This window comes from Mirounga angustirostris, unplaced genomic scaffold, assembly GCF_029215605.1.
Source record: "Mirounga angustirostris isolate CCGP_5_RB_7025 unplaced genomic scaffold, mMirAng1.0.hap1 SCAF_3, whole genome shotgun sequence".
Lineage (NCBI taxonomy): Eukaryota > Metazoa > Chordata > Mammalia > Carnivora > Phocidae > Mirounga > Mirounga angustirostris.
Window position 1 is genome coordinate 31,524,396 of NW_026991711.1, and position 16,961 is coordinate 31,541,356.

At 37.8% G+C, this 16,961-nt stretch overlaps 1 protein-coding gene across 6 annotated transcripts in view; it reads left to right on the forward strand.

The window, feature by feature from the left end:
• Positions 1 to 16,961, forward strand: part of TBC1D4 (TBC1 domain family member 4) — a 182,763-nt gene that overhangs the window by 150,896 nt on the left and 14,906 nt on the right. For 4 of the 6 annotated variants that reach the window (XM_064585996.1, XM_045869568.3, XM_045869570.3 and 1 more), the window contains 5 exons: positions 4,049 to 4,206; positions 6,166 to 6,375; positions 9,277 to 9,435; positions 12,293 to 12,451; positions 15,216 to 15,460. In XM_064585996.1, the coding sequence (XP_064442066.1) occupies positions 4,049 to 4,206; positions 6,166 to 6,375; positions 9,277 to 9,435; positions 12,293 to 12,451; positions 15,216 to 15,460 (931 nt within the window). Of the gene's footprint in view, positions 1 to 4,048; positions 4,244 to 6,165; positions 6,376 to 9,276; positions 9,436 to 12,292; positions 12,452 to 15,215; positions 15,461 to 16,961 lie in introns of those variants that run through there. The other 2 variants (XM_064585998.1, XM_045869569.3) reach the window with 2 other exon arrangements.

Sequence of the window (16,961 nt, forward strand, 5' to 3'; positions counted from 1 at the left end):
GCGTTAAAAATTCTGTGTTAACATAGAAGTATAATGTTAATTTAATAGTTGATGTCGTGAAGGGTCTAACTGCTTGGCCAAAGAGGTATTAAAAAGTTATCTTGAAGCTTTGTGGGAGGGTTCATATCATATCCATAGCTTTGAATTCATGCTGTGTCCAGAAGGACTTGGAAATGCCTCCCAGCCTACAGGGTGATAACATGTAAGATGGGATGTTTCCTCTCCTTCTAAAGCTCTCATTGGTGCCTTTTGGATTGTGGTCCTTAATTAATTGGTGCTTGGTAATAGGAAGTATATATAGAATATACCACTAAAAAATATGTGGGAATTCTCCACATTGTATTCCCTTCCTAGTTATTCATTTTTAATGTCATAAATTTTCAATAGAGGTAATTCTGGCACAAAATACTTTTTCTGAATATGTCTCTTGGGAAGCAGTTTTATAATGTGCATGTTGATGTTCCAAAATGCAAAAGCAGGAGGGAAAAGACTATATGAAAAAAATAGGAAATGGTTGTAATTTGTTTTATCATTTAAAAAATGTAAAGATAATTAATACACTAATATATGTATAGTCCACCATATTAATGTGTTTTTTATTTGATCCTATTATTTTAAAAAGTATTTGCATTTTGGAATGGAGTTATTTCAAAAGCAAAGAAGAAATGAGACACTTGTATAAATGAACACCTAATACTTTGAAGTTATTTCTCTGCTGAAATAAATGACTTTGTTCCCTTAAAAATAGAAAAAGGTATACTGATCAAAAGACTTAATGCTAGTTAGAGACTGATTTTTTTTTTTTTTTTACTAGAACACACAGGATACTTGGGGTCCGGACAGCTTTAGTTTTATGGCCCGTTAGTGCTTTGTCTGAACTAACACAGAGAGTATTTACATTGGCGTGATAAACTGCAGTGCCTAAGCGTCTGAATTCGGACTGCCTGGGTTTGAATCCTGGCTGCTCCAGTTACTATCCGTGGAACTGTGGGCAAGTTACTTAGACCTCAGTTTTCTCACTAAAAATGAGAACAGAAATAACACCTACCCTATAAGGTTTTTATGAGGATAAAATGAGTTCATACTTGTAAAATGCGTACGACAATGCAGTTGCCACCTTAGGAAAGTCAGATTGCTGAGCAAATGTAAATCAAAAGGTAAGCTTTGGTAAGCTGCATATATGCACTACTGTTGAAACCCTTATCTGGACTCTGACTTCTGGATACATGGTTTCTCTAATTAAGTGAAACAGGGCAGCTCTTGCCTTATCTCAGCCACCCACCTGCTTTTTCAGGATGCCCTTTTTTAGTACGAGATAAAGGGTCAATGGTCTGTTATGGAAGTTCTTTTCAATATATCATTATCTTATATTTTTACTGCTCATTTTTGGCTTATAAGTTCTGACCATTAAATTCTGGACCTGGAAGAAAATGTGTCATTTGGCGATTTATTTAGATCATAGGATATAAAATGTTAGATGTTATGAAACTTTCAAATTTGTAACGGGCTAATATGAGGGGTACTTTATGGACCTGTTTTCTTTTTTTTTTTTTTAAGATTTTATTTATTTATTTGAGACAGAGAGAATGAGAGACAGAGAGCATGAGAGGGAGGAGGGTCAGAGGGAGAAGCAGACTCCCTGCCGAGCAGGGAGCCCGATGCGGGACTTGATCCCGGGACTCCAGGATCATGACCTGAGCCGAAGGCAGTCGCTTAACCAACTGAGCCACCCAGGCGCCTGGACCTGTTTTCTAACCTATTCCCTGAAAAGCACGTATTTTAGAGACAATAATGAAATTGATAGAAATTCAGTTTTATTTTTAGTACTATCTAGACATTCGATATGTCATCAACAGTGAATTGGAAGGCGATTTTTAAAAGATGTTTTAATTCCAGCATTAAAATATAAAAGTTTCAGAATCCTTTGGTTTAGTTTACTCTAGTTTTGTTTGGTAGAGCTGCTAAAAAGTCAAGAGGAATTAATTGAACATTTATCCCATGAGGCATATTGAAATAGGTACTTTTACAGAAGTCTTTCATTTAGCTTTTAGATGCTCTTACATAGGACAGGAATAACACTTACTTGGAAGAAAGATGCCTTCAGTTGTTTCCTAACACTGTCGTCATTGTCAGTACCTACCAGTGCCATCCACTTTTGTTTCCCAAAAGTGCAGAGCTGTTAGAACTTTTTTGCCAGAAAGACTTACAAGTCATGCTACCAACACAGGGTTTTAAAAAGGTATTCTTTTATTTATTCCTGACCTGTTAGCCTAGACAATATGATTTTTTTTTTGTCCATTTTACTTAAACCTCTGAGTTAATGTTTCATTTGGTTTTACAATTTTAATTTATGCAATGGATATTTGTTAAGTGCTTACTATTATTTTCTAGTTACTGTACCAGGAGCTAGAAATACATCCATGAATACTGGACGTTTAGCAACTAATGCCAGTAAGATAGTGTTACCAAATGAAGATACAGAGTACGTCAGGAGTGTTTATCAGAATATAATTGTTATTTACAGAACATTTAAATCACAGTTCCCAAAAGGGAAATACTTGAATTCATACTTTCCAAAGTGGAAGTAAAGGTGAACGTATTTATTCAGTATTACAGGGAGTTTTGAACCATGGACACATACTGGGGTTAAAATTTTATCTAGGATACATAACAAAGGGGGTTTGACTATGTTCAGATATATGAATCAGCTGCTTTCTGAAGTATAATATATCATGACACTTGCTAACTGTGTAGCAGCTCAAAGGTATGTCTCTCACTTAACCTTAGTTTAGCTAATCCAGAAGGAATATTTCTAGGCAGATAGATCACGATTAGAGATAAAGGAATTACCTGATGTCCATGAGTACGAAAAATAAATAAAACGAAGACAGGCAGGTGCTGAATTGCTCTCCTGATTGTTGGTGGCCTCAGTATTACTGAGGCAGGATGGTGGCTTTTCTTGCTCCATTTCCTTTCCGACTTAAGTACTCTTCTTGACTCCATCAAAGGTCCCGTATCTTCACTTGGTGGTATCACCCCCTGTAAATATTGTTATCTTCATCGTTTTCTCAGGAAAGCTCAGATGGTTTGAAACAATATTACCACCACTAACAGTCACAGTTACTACACGGTGTTCCAGCTGCTATCATAATTGGTCTCAGAAGTAACTTTGAGTCATAATGACCTTTTATTGCAGATGGGCCTAGCATAACTTAGAATGTTCTTTCCTAGGAAATGACATTTTTAGAGCAGATCAGCATTTCTACATGTCTGTTTCATAAAGCACTAATGTAGAAAGATGTCACACCCTCAAACTCCCCCAAAATTGGAGACAGTGATTATGGGGTCAAATGATTTAAATAAGTGAGGGCGTATCTATATATTACTGCACTCTTGGGGAGTCATAATGCACACCAGCATAGTACAGTCTCTGTGAAGTCCTGCTATAAAGAAATGTTGCATATTTTTTATCTTAATGTAGCCAATCTTATTGACAGTTTTTTCTTAATATATCACCTAATAATAATCCCAAGCTTGACTGTTCCAAGTTTATTCAGGTTTCTTTCTGCCATGATCCAGATATTGGTGGCTCACAATTTGTAGACAGATCTTAACAGCCACAGGCAGTGAGAAGCTGTCTCTATCAGCCTTTTCTATAAGAGTGTAGGAAAGCTCTTTATGAGCCTTCTATGGAATACTTACATTGATTAGAATACACTTTAAAATTTTTTTACCAAAGCCTGAGTTAATTCCTTAAGCAATCTTTGCTCCTCTGTATACATACTTCTGTTAGGACTTGAAATGGTTGGCTTCTGTGGAATGAGTAGAAACCGGTGAGCTTCTCATGACTGGGCTGTGGCTTGGGTTGCATTTTTCCTAGGATATGGTGGCCTGGGTGACTGGTGTGCCTAGTGACGCATTGCGCCATGTTGCCCGAGGCTTGTGCTTGCCCATGGCAGAACTTGTGAATGGCTTGTGCTACCATGTCGTGGAGCAGTCCATCTCTGTGGTTCTCCTTGCAAGTTACGTATTTATTTGCTTTCCACAGCGATGGAGAAGGGAGAAAAAGGACCTCGTCTACTTGCAGTAATGAATCCCTAAACGCTGGAGGAACCCCTGTTACCCCTCGTCGAATCTCCTGGCGGCAGCGCATTTTTCTCAGGGTTGCTTCTCCCATGAACAAATCTCCCTCAGCGATGCAGCAGGGTCTGTGTGGTACACGCTAAAGAATTACGCCTTCCCGGTATCATAAACTAGGGAATGGAATGCAGTGCTTTGGGTACAAAGAGATTTAAGTGATTACAGTAGAGAAATAACTTGTTTCTGTATCTGATACAGTGGTTAGCTTCTCAGTTATCATTAGAACATATTAGACATTCAGTAAATGCTTGTTGAGTGAATGAGTGAATGAGTAAGTTTCCCAGACTGAGCACTATGGTAGTGCTAGAAAAGCATAGATCTTTTTATTATTAGAAAATTTAACCCATGCTTTTACAAGAGTCACATATAAAACAAAGTGCCAAAGAAATGTTGAATGATAGAGAAATGGATACAGATACCCTAGGAAAATATCAACCAAAAGATATTAGACCTATTAGAAATTAAAGCAGAGACATCCAAAAGGGCAAAGTAAATATAACAATAAACAAAGATGCAACAGTGATGAGAACATGCATAATTACACAGCATTGAAAGCTAGAAAATAGGACTGTACAGAACGTTTGGGAGAAATGAATCAGTAGCTCTCATGGGAGATTTTAACATATTCCTCTCTGAAAATTAAATACAGAGAAGGTAAATATATATAATATTTGAGAAATACAGTTAAACAAGCTTGATCTAATATTTATACAGAGCCTTGCCTGCTGTAGGGTAAGTTCATTCATTCTTAGCACACATGGAACATTCCTAAAAATTAATTATGTACTTGGCTACAAAGGCAATTTAGTAAAAACAGTCATAAATATTCATACTATATTCTCTGATTATAGTGCAAAAAAAAAAAAGGAATCAAGAAGTGGAAGACAACTAAAATATTTCATGTGCTTGGCAACTGAAAACTACTAGAAACTAGAAGGAATAAAATAGGTTCAGAGCCCTACACATCAACATTGAGTGATATTTAGAGGCCATTTCTAAAATCAGGAAAGACAAAACTCAAATATACTAAGTATTCAATTCAAGAAGCTAGAAAAGGAGCTATAGAGTAAAATTTTTAAAAAATTGTTTATTAAGGAAATAAATAAAAAGGGTAAGGGCAGAAGTCAGTCAGTAAAGAAAAAGAAATGAGAAAACAACTGACATTCCTAGAGAAAAAAATTAACTCTGCCTAGGGTGGCCAGAGAAAGCTTCACAGAGATGTTGGATGTAAGTTATATTTAAACTCATTGCTGGAAGAAGCATATTTCAGAAAGAGGGGCTATCAAAGTTCTGACGTCTTTGGAGAGAACTTTGCAGGTCAGAGAATCGTGAGAAATTCAGCATGATGGGAGCAGAGGATGGGAGATAGAAACAGAGGCCGGAAGGGTTCCAGGAGGCCAGAGTCTGAAGCCGTTTATATGCTATTTGCAGTGATTTAGAGTTTGTGCTTTCGGATACAAGCAACCGTTGAAATGTTTTAAGAGACACAATCACGTTTGTTAATAGGAAAATAATTGGCAGGAGTGCAAAAGATGGCCTGGAACAGAGGGAGAGAGTGAGCTGCAGGATAGGGTAAGAGAATGTTGCAGGAGCGAGCCGAGGGACCGAGCCAAGACCTGCCCAGTGTTGCTCAGCCGCTGTTTAGGAGAGATCGCTGTTACCTGCTCATGTTATCTTTTTGCTTTGCACAATCAGAGAATGTACAAAGATAAATTGCAGAAGTGTTGGGCTCTGGGGAATGCCAGTTCGCTTTAGAGCACCTATCTTATAGGTCATTTTGTGCAGAAAGAAGAAGTGGCGAAATTGCATGTGCTTTCATTTCACTGTGAGAGGGAAATCTGGCAGGGGAATTTAGTCTAGTGAATTTACTTAAATCGTTAGTTCCAGAAATGCAGTTACTGGGAAAGTGGTTTTGTGAAAAGCTTTAAAGGTGGAAGATAGGATGAGAGAACACCAGTTCTAGACAAAGCTTCTGTCGTCTGGGTTACTGGTCAGGAATGCCTCTCACTGTTTTCTTCTCTGCAGATGGACTGGACAGGAACGAACTGCTACCACTGTCCCCTCTTGCTCCAACCATGGAGGAGGAACCGCTGATTATATTCACGTCTGGCAAAGATGACTCAGAGAAGGCTGAAGAAAGAAGGAAATCAGAAGAACTGAGGAGTTTGTGGAGAAAAGCCATACACCAACAAATCTTGTTGCTTCGAATGGAGAAAGAAAACCAGAAACTTGAAGGTTAGCCATTCAAACAGGGCTAAATGATATGATACTATAACAGAAGGGTTTAGGTTAAAACCACCCCCAGCCTCCCCCACCCATTCTCAGAATGTGAATACACTTTTACTAGGATTTTACTGGCTATAACCGCTTAGTTTTATTTTTGTGAGGTTGCTATGCCATGGGAATGTTCAGCTTAAAATATTCACATTTTTGTTTAATAGATAAAATGTCAGGCACCTTTAGAGTATATTTGGGTAACAGAGGATGTAGATAATGTGGAGTCAGTGTCTTTGATATGACTGAAAGTTTAATATTCTTGTGCATGACTTAGGAGAAAAACCCTTAAACATGAAAAAACACATTCTCTTCTTTTTGAAATTGATTCAACTTTCAGGATCATTGTATTCATAATAGAAGAAATGTGCCTATTTCAAATAAATTCTGTTTTGTACCCAGTTCAACTATCTAATTACCTGTTATCAAGTCAAAGTTCCTATTTTTTGTTGTTGGCTTTATACATTTTCTATTTAACAAATCACATTCAAATCTTTATATTTGGATAATTTACAATACCTACTGTGCCATTTCTGGTGCTTTACTGCTTAGTGCATGAATAACAAATGCTTTAGAATGTGTTCTCCAGACTTTGAAAGAGTGTTGCTCACCCCAGTTTGAAGTACACATAAGGAGACGTGCAGGCGGTACCCAAACAAAAAACATATGCATGTTATTATATTTGGCAATTCACTTAACCTAAAAGGACCCTGTTTTTTACATTTGTAAAATGAAAGATTTAACTTAAGTGTGCCCTTTGACTTACAAGATTATTGGAAAATGTACAATCTAGGTTTTTCTCTGGCTTGCTTTTATTGTTGTCTTCCAAAAAGCTTTTTTAGTACAGGCATTCACATTTCTGTGTTCATCACCTGTCTTAAGGTTCCTCTTACTACACTTATTATTCAGTTTGGTTTTTAAATTGAACAATATTTAGTTTGCAAGCCAACAGTGTATTTTCTTTATGGTTGTTTTCTTGGCAGGATGGAAAGTATATGAGGTTTTAAATAACCGTAGCAAATGAATCTTCTTTTCTTTAAAATTAAAACCCCAATTAATTGTTATTGATAAAGCTTTTAAAAGGTTGATGTGATAAATGGTATGCCCACTCGAGCTTTTATAGAGTTTGAGAGGAATTGCATTCATATTCAGGATAAGACAAGAGGTGACATTTAGCAGATATGATCAGAAACCCTTATTAGTTCTGTATTTCTTAAGTAACAAAGACAAAAAATAGTTGAGCTGTTTAAAATTCTAGTCAGTGGATAATCATTTATTGATGGTTCTTTGTTTTTTTGCCTAGTTAACCAGGTGAGGACAGATGTTGACTGCTCTTACCCAGCATTTTATCCTCAGGGCCCGAAGCTGGCACATAGGTCTTGATTATTATTTTAAATGAATAATGATCTAGAGAAGGTTGCAGGGGGGAAAAAAGGAAATGTGTTTTGTCCACTGTAAAAAAAAAATCATTAGTAAACTTACATATAGGGTTATATTAATTACTCGCTTTAATGAACCCACTTCTTGAAAAAAAAATTATTTGATTATCATAGAGAAATATAAAGCAAATATGAGAAGCAAAGCTAAACTCTGCTAGAAAGCCATCTAGTGGTATCCAGGAGGAGTATTTTGTAATGAAATTTACTTTTGATTATGTCTGGATTTTTAAGTAGAAACTTTTAGCCTTACTTGAATAGCAGTATTATAAGATATTTAAGTTCTTTCAAAATGGTTTCAAACACACTAAGTAAAGGGAAATACTCATTCTGCTATTGTTTTTGTGCTGTCGAGGACTTTGGATGCATGACAAAGATTTGTGTTGCAGAAGGTAAGGGGTTGAGCACTGTGAGCTTGAATGAACACACGTTGATCTGAGAGACTCTTGGTCAGTGTGATCCTAAGGAAAGAGAAGAAAAAATAACTAAATGTTTTTCCTTCATTTTCCCTTTTGGAATCAGTTATTGAAGATAAAGAACACATCAAGATAGTAGTTGCTTTCTGAGGCACTTTTTTTTTTTTTTTAAGATTTTTATTTATTTGAGAGAGAGAGAGAGAGAATGAGAGAGAGAGAGCATGAGAGAGGGGAAGGTCAGAGGGAGAAGCAGACTCCCCGCAGAGCAGGAAGCCCGATGTGGGACTCGATCCCGGGACTCCAGGATCATTACCTGAGCTGAAGGCAGTCGCTTAACCAACTGAGCCACCCAGGCGCCCCTGCGAGGCCTTTTTTAAATGAGCTCTGGGCTTATGTTTTAGGCCATCAAATGAGAGAGAATTCTGTGCTATTTTAAAAAATGGAAGTAGTGTTAATTTCAGTGAAATGAAGTTTCCTCTCTAAGGTTATTAAATATGAACACAGAGACACATGGCTTAGCGTTTTTAAAGGCAGTATTAGTAACTCTGGAAATAGTTATAAAAATTTATTGGGTTTCATGGTCAAATATTTCTCTAATTAAGGTTAGCAGGAGGCATTGTTTTCTCCTATATGTCATATATAAAATATTAATGGTGTTGAACATTATGCAAGTTGTTACTTCTGAGGCTACCACATTTGTCAAAAAAAATTGCAATGTAGAGCCTAGCAAACATGGTTTGTTTTTTATGCTTAGCGGAGTTCCCATCTGTAAGATACAGAAGTGAAACATCCTTAGGAAGTTATTCCTGATAACTTTTTTACATGAAATGACTCAAAATTTGGGAACCGTTCGTGTATCCTCCATTTTTTTTTAAGTTTACTTTTTGATCAGATGTTAGCGGTTGATTCCTAAAAGTCTTTTGGTATGATTTTACAAATACAACAAAATGTTAAAAATACTGTGTTTTCAGAATACATGGGTTTTACATAAATTGTTTTGTTTTTCTTAGCAAGCAGAGATGAACTCCAGTCCAGAAAAGTTAAACTGGACTATGAAGAAGTTGGTGTATGTCAGAAGGAGGTCTTAATAACCTGGGATAAGAAGTTGTTGAACTGCAGAGCTAAAATCAGATGTGATATGGAAGATATTCATATTTCTCTTAAAGAAGGTATTCTGGATCTTTTTTTTTTTTTTTTTTGAGTATAGTTGATGCACAATGTTACATTAGTTTCAGGTGGATCATCGTAGTAATCTTTTTTTTTTAAGATTTTATTTATTAGAGAGAGAGAGAGTGCGTGCATGAGCAGTGGGAGGAACAGAGGGAGAGGGAGAGGATCTCAGGCAGGCTCCACACTCGTATCCGGTGCTCCAGAGAGGCCGAACCTACTCTGGGTCCCAGTGTACCTCCCAGGCTGTTTCTTGCATGGAATGCTCCAGTTCTCCCTACATTCCTTCTTCCTTACATCTCTACCTGCTCCCCATTTCCCATCATCCCTTTATTTCCATCCCTTCTCCTTCTCACTCTTCCTTTCTCTCCCCATTCCTTGCCCATCTGAGTGTGTTCAAACATTCCTCTTCCTTTTTCTTAATAACTAATTTCTTTTTTTAAAAGATTTTATTTATTTATTTGACAGAGAGAGAGAGCACAAGCAGGGGGAGCAGCAGAGGGAGAGGGAGAGAGAGAATCTCAAGTAGGGGGTAAAAGGGCAGAGGGAGAGGGAGAAGCAGGCTCCCCGCTGAGCAGGGAGCCCACCTCGGACTTGATCCCAGGACCCTGGAATCATGACTTGGCCGAAGGCAGATGCTTAACCGCTAACCGACTGAGCCACCCACGCGCCCCAACATTCCTCTTCCCAAAGGGATTGCTGCCCACTCTGGAGAATTCTATTACTTTTTGTTCTCAGTTCAAATACCATTTCTTCAGAAATAGTATGCCCTTTTTTCTCTTCCACCAAAACAAATTAGTTTCACTTTATTATTTTTTCTCATGATTCTTTCCCTTTAATTGTGCTTATCATAATTTGTAATTTTGTGTTTATGTATATATTTGTTTAATGTTTTTCTTACCCCACCACTGCATACCTAGCACCTAAAAAGCATCTTTCATGAATTATTTACTGAATGAATACATGGATGAATAAATGAATGAGACTAATTCCTGAGAATGGATTTATTCATCTTCCGGGGATGAAGTATCCTTAGTACCATTCCCTGTACTTTGTTAGATGTTCAACAAATACTTATTTAGCTGAAGTGAATTGCCTTCTTGCAAAATTGTTATTAGATGGATAATAAAACAGCCCACTTGTGTTATTAGAGATTCACTTAATGGGCTAATAATGAAAGTTACCCAAAAATTGACATTTTACATGTGATCATTCATTCATTAACACATGTTTAGGTAGCCAAGTATATTTTTAGTTTTCATCAGACAGAGATGAACATTTGCTCGCTATTCTCAAGGAGCTCACCAGCAAAGTGGGGAAAATAGGCAAACATGCAGTGTAGAGCTAATCCAACATGGTGATGTTAGAGTATGTGTCAAATAGTATGTGAAAAGGAAGTGATTACTCCTAGAGATGTGAGAAAGAGCTTCAGCAGAAGAATGGCATTCAGGCTCAGCCATAAAAGATGAATAGAAAAACACTGTGCGATCAAGTGGGGGAACTTGGAAGTCCATAAGGCAACATTAGGAACAAGAAACTGGAGGTGGGAAAATAACCATATGCTTCTTTTACTTAGTGTATGGTGCAGAATGGGAGGCAATGGAACTGAAGAAGGTAGGTTGGAGGTATATTGTGGAGGGCCTTATAAATCATGTCAGTGAGCCTGAGTTATACCTTTTGGACAATAATACTTTTGGTTTATGCAAACATTGTACTGAAGTTCAAAAAGATCAGCGTCATTAAACCTTCCTTAATCAGCTGGGAGCTCAAAGATCTATTCCCTATCCAGTTTACCTGAACTGAAAATACTTTGTGAGGTAGGATATCTGAGCTATACAGAATTGAATTCTCTCCCTCCCAGTGCATAAAAAACAAAGATGTTTTGGGGGGAGGGCACCTGGGTGACTCAGTTGGTTGAGTGTCCAAATCTTGGTTTCAACGCAGGCCATGACCTCGGGATCATGAGATCAAGCCCCGCGTCTGCTCCCAGCTCAGCATGGAGTCTGCTTGGGATTCTTTCTCCCTCTCCTTCTGCCCCTCCTGCCCCTGTGCTCGCTCTCTCTCAAATAAAAGAAAAACAAAACAAAGTTTTGGTATACTTTGAAATGCTTGTGATACCCTTTGGTTCTCGAGCATAATGGAGTTAATGTTTCATTATCTATATGCTGGATGATGTCTTGTCAGAGGATGTTTTGGAGTACTCCAGTTAAGCCTTCATGTTGTACTGACCATTCTTATTACTTCATTCTTTTATGACCATATAAAAATGCTATTTAATTCTCTTTTACAAAGTTACTTGTTGATGTCAAATATTTAGAAATTATAAGTACTGACATTTGTTACTTGCTTCAAACCAAACGAAAGATGGGAATAGGTAGTGATACATTTCGATTTCAGAATTTGGCCTCTGAAGCCAGACTCGGGGAGTTCTAATTCTAAACTTCCATTTACTAACTGTGCAAACTTGGGCAAGTTGCTTAGCTTCTTTCTGCCTCAGCTTGGCCATCTGGAAAGTGGGGATAATAGTAATTGCCTATCTCATTGGGTGGTTTTCTGAGCATGGGTACAATGCTGAGTAGCAAGGCACCCTCGGTGAATGGTTATATTAGGTGCCCAATCAGTGTTGGCTGATGTTGTTAACATTGCCTTTATTATTATTTGAGGGTTTTCTTTCATAAGACATCAGCAGTTACAGGATTAAACTTGTCAAAATATGCTTCTGTCAGTACATCATACTGTGTGACCAGAGGGTGGCATGCAGGACATTACAACGTTTTCAAGCATTACAAAGTTCCTCGGCTGCGTTTTAGCAACTTCATTCCAGAGTTCTAGACCTTGCTTTTTTTTTAATCTTTGCAGGTGTTCCCAAAACTCGACGAGGAGAAATTTGGCAGTTCCTAGCTTTACAGTATCGTCTAAGGCACAGGTTGCCCAATAAACAACAACCTCCTGACATATCCTATAAAGAACTTTTAAAGCAGCTCACTGCTCAACAGCATGCTATTCTTGTGGATTTGGGTATGTTTGCTGTATTGATTATTGTACAAAAGTAAACAGTAGGTCCCTTTTTTTGAGTTTTTTTTGGGGGGTTGCTTAGGTTTTTTGTTTTTTTGTGGTTGTGTATTGTTTTGTTTTGTTTTGGTGTTGCTAAAGAAGATCTGTTGAATTATGCAGAGCTTCCGACTTTGCCCTTTCTTGAGGACAAGTTGGCTTTATATCTGTTTGAAGATACCATAAGTGCCTGAATACAGAATGAAGTTTTCATCCCCAAACTTGCCCCACCAAAAGGGTGTTATATTTAAATCATTGTAAAGGTCATATTATCAGATACTCCCAGTTTCTGTATTTTGAAGAACTGACTTTTGTTTGAGATAGACATTTATCTTCTCAATGAACACTGGTTTTAAAATAGAATAGGTTAAGAGGGGCACCAAAAAATTTAAACAAGCCTTTGACTATCACTTTAAAAAGCAATACAATAAGTAGTTATGTTGTGGAATCATGAATACATCCCTATAGGATGAAAGAAAAATGAGCCGTCCTAATATTATGTGAATGGGTACTTGTGACTAGGGGAGAATTTCCAGTGACCGCATCATAAAGCTGTCTTTTTAAATGCTAAATTTCAAGTAACTAATGGAAAGTAAAAATGGTGTGCTTTTAAAAATTACATTGTCTCTAGTTTTTCTCTAACTTAGGATATTATAATATATATTTTATTATTTAAAAACCCCTAATTGATTGGATTAAATATTGTACATTGGCATTTGACTATTTCATCTGTATCCCTAGAAGTTGATGTATTTAAAGTGGCCAAATATGTTACTTGAGCCCATTTGGGAAAATAAGGGATTACCTTGTATTTGGGGTCATCTTTTATTAGGGCATATAAAAATCACTGGCCAAAACCTAGTTTGAATCTCTGTTCCCTTTGGATGATAAACAACTTTTGTTGGGAAAGGACCCAACTCAGTTAATATTTTTTGAGTCAATATTTTTTGAAAAGGGGAATTTTACAGAGAAACTAAAGACTTCAGTTCTTGTCTGATTCTACCACTAAACTGTGGTTTTAGGCAAATTACTCTGCTTCTGAGTCTCAATCCTCTTGTTTAAATGGGCAGTCCCTCTGGATGCCCGTAGATCTCTGTCTCTGTGACTAGAAGTTGATGACCAGACTAGAAATTGGGAATGTTCATTTAGGGCTAATCAAGATGTCCTAATAAAGAGAAGGCAATGAGGAGATCAGGGTATCAGGGAAGGCTGGTCAGGAAAAAAAAAATGGAACTAGAATTAATGTCTTAGAGAGAGAGTACATTTGTAGTTTTCTTTAGCAAAAATTTTAATGAAGTAAAATGATAATTTAAAAAATCGTTGATTTAACTCTTCTTGTAGCCATCTGTGTCTCCTCAGTGTGTTCTTATTTTCTCCTATCTTCCCCTTACTCTGCAGAATTAATCTTATCAGTTCCTGGGGAAAAAAATAAAAGCAAACCAAGATCACTTTTAAGCATATGTGGTGGAAAACATTTAAAGATCTGGCATTCTTACAAGTTCTCACTGACATGAGCAGTCATTTCGCAAGCAAGCTGATAGCCCCTTCGTTTGTGTGGCCTAAGGAAAGCCCCGAGCCAGTGTGTACACAGCTTTGGTGATGAAGATGGCTTTGTCTCAGTATTTAGTACCAGCTTGTCAGTGATCCAGGACTGATTTTGTTTGCTTGCTAGGCTGTTTCTATGGTCATTTTATGCTCAGAGGTGAATTTTAGAGGGGAATTCATTTGAAGTCAGCTTACCCCTTGCTTTGCTTGTCCTTTTTCAATATATTGAAGAAAGAAAAGAGGTCTACATGGCTCATGGAGGTGGTTTAAGAGAACAAAGGGTATTTGAAAAAAGGAGTATTTCCTGAAAGATAGACTGAATATAAAACGAAACAACTTCAAAAAGTCCCTCCAGTGTCATATTACAGGGAAAACAGGACTAAATCTGCTTATGGACTGCTAGGATTTCCTTTTAAATAATGTGAGACCTTTTATAAGATTCTGATTTCAGTCAGAGAGTGGTCTTTTTTCTTTCTTTCTTTCTTTTTCTCTTTTAGAGAGAGAGAGAGCGCGCAAGTGGGGGCAGGGGTGGGTGTGGTGCAGAGGGAGAGGGAGAGAGAGAATCTTAAGCAGGTGCCACACTCAGCGCAGAGCCCGTCGTGATGCAGGGCTTGATCTCACAACCCTGAGTTCATGACCCAAGCTGAAATCAAGAGCCGGACGCTTAACCAACTGAGCCACCCAGACGCCCCGAGGGTGGTCTTTATGTGAAGTTAAGGAGGGCACGTTCTGCATGGAGCACTGGGTGTTATACACAAACAATGAATCATGGAACACTGCATCAAAAACTAATGATGTAATGTATGGTGATTAACATAATAATAATAAAAAAAGAATTTGCCTTGATTTATAGCCAGAATAGATTTTATATTCTATTTTTATGGGATCTCACCTGGACACGTCTTTGATCTGTTTGTGAATTTGTTGTTGTTATTTTCTAGAAAGAAGTGCTTGTTAGCATTAAATGTTTGCTTCCCTTTCATATGTGTAGAGGTGGAGGTGGTCAGGCAGGTAGGATTGAGGGCTTGCTAGAGAGAGAGAGACTCTTAGATGGGTATTCCAAGCAACTCTCATTGGTTCAGAAAAGAAGGTTTGTTTCTTCCCGGAAATCACTGCATTGCAATTTCACTTTTGTCTCCCACGCATCAGGATATCTGAACAATATTTCTTTTCTCTTCTTCTGCAGGAAGGACATTTCCTACTCACCCTTATTTTTCAGCACAGCTTGGGGCAGGGCAGCTCTCACTCTTTAACCTCTTGAAAGCCTACTCACTGCTGGACAAAGAAGTGGGTTACTGTCAGGGGATCAGCTTTGTGGCTGGAGTCCTCCTTCTGCACATGAGCGAAGAGCAAGCCTTTGAGATGCTGAAATTCCTCATGTATGACCAGGGCTTCCGCAAGCAGTACAGACCTGACATGATGTCACTGCAGGTGAGGCACACAGGAAGCTGTTAGGGGCAGTCGTGGCAGTAGCCCTCTTCTCCCTCACAGTAAGACTGAACGAAGTTTGGACCCATTGTCTTGGAATTCGTATAAATGTACAGGTGTGTTTTGAGTTCATGGTTTTAGTGTGGGATTTGCTCTTTGGCTAAACCTGTAAGTGTACGACAGTGTGTATGCAGACAAACCCTTCCATGAAGTTCCTTAAGTGAATAAATAAGGAATTCTAGAAAGGTAGTGGGTGGATACTCAAGTCTCTCTCCCCTAAGTCTGCAAGTGGACGGAGAAAGAATCCAGTCCTCTTAATTCACTTTTCCTCAACCTGTCAATTGAAAAGAATCATAAATCTTTTTTTTTTTTAAATCTAAAAATATAATGTGGTTTTGTTTTGTTTTGTTTTTTACTGTGAATACATCAGTGGCAGGTAGCTGTTTCATGGTTCTTCTTGAACTTACCATGTCTCCCTTCCTTTATCTTAATGTCAGATAGGACCTTCTGGAGGAAAAGGTATCCAAAGTCAGTGGTACTTTTCAGTCTGCTTTTCTTAGCATGCACTGAAGAAATACTGTTAAGATGTTGTAGTCAGGGCGCCTGGGTGGCTCAGATGGTTAAGCGTCTGCCTTCGGCTCAGGTCATGATCCCAGGGTCCTGGGATCGAGTCCCGCATCGGGCTCCCTGCTCCGCGGGAAGCCTGCTTCTCCCTCTGCCTCTCTATTTCTCTCTCTGTCTCTCATGAATAAATAAATAAATAGAATCTTTAAAAAAAAAAAAAGATGTTGTAGTCATTTTAAGTGGGGTATTCGCTGCTGTTGTGATCTTCAACCTATTTCAGACTCCCTGTATACACATTTGTCCCTTCTAGTTTAAAGCCCACTTTTCTTAATGTATTGGTTTCTAATAAGCTGTTTAAATTTTATCTATAGATATGATATCACAAACAGCCACTACCTGTCAATTTAAAGCTTTTAGTAGTGAAAATATAAAGACTTTTAAGAGAGGAATGTCAGAGTTCACCTCCTTTGAAATGGGGTAGGCAAGATGCCCAGTTAGTCATAATATTATGCTGTAGATAACAAGTAAAATATTTTAAAAATGCTTCTCAAATATACTCTTTTCTGGTTCCCAAGGATCAGTTTTTACATTTAATATTTTAGGTACCAATCTATAGGCAGAAAAGGACTGGGTTTTCACCTTGTGAATATTACAGTAAGTGGTATTTTCTTGAGAAGATCAGTGGTGAAGAAGTGGTCCATTTTTCTTAAGATGGAATTTTGCTAGGGAGATTAGTAGGGCTTTCCTCTCAGCTTTGGGTTTTCAGGTGTGAGTTCGTATGAAGAGTCTTCACCAGGATATGTAAATATAGTGATTTGATTCCTAGTTGATGACTATTCATAGGTCTGTTAATGTTCCACAAGTCAAATAATGACAATGGAAGGTTTTATGTTTTACTTTATTTCTGAAGTTTATCTATATCTCATGTTGGGTAGGAAGC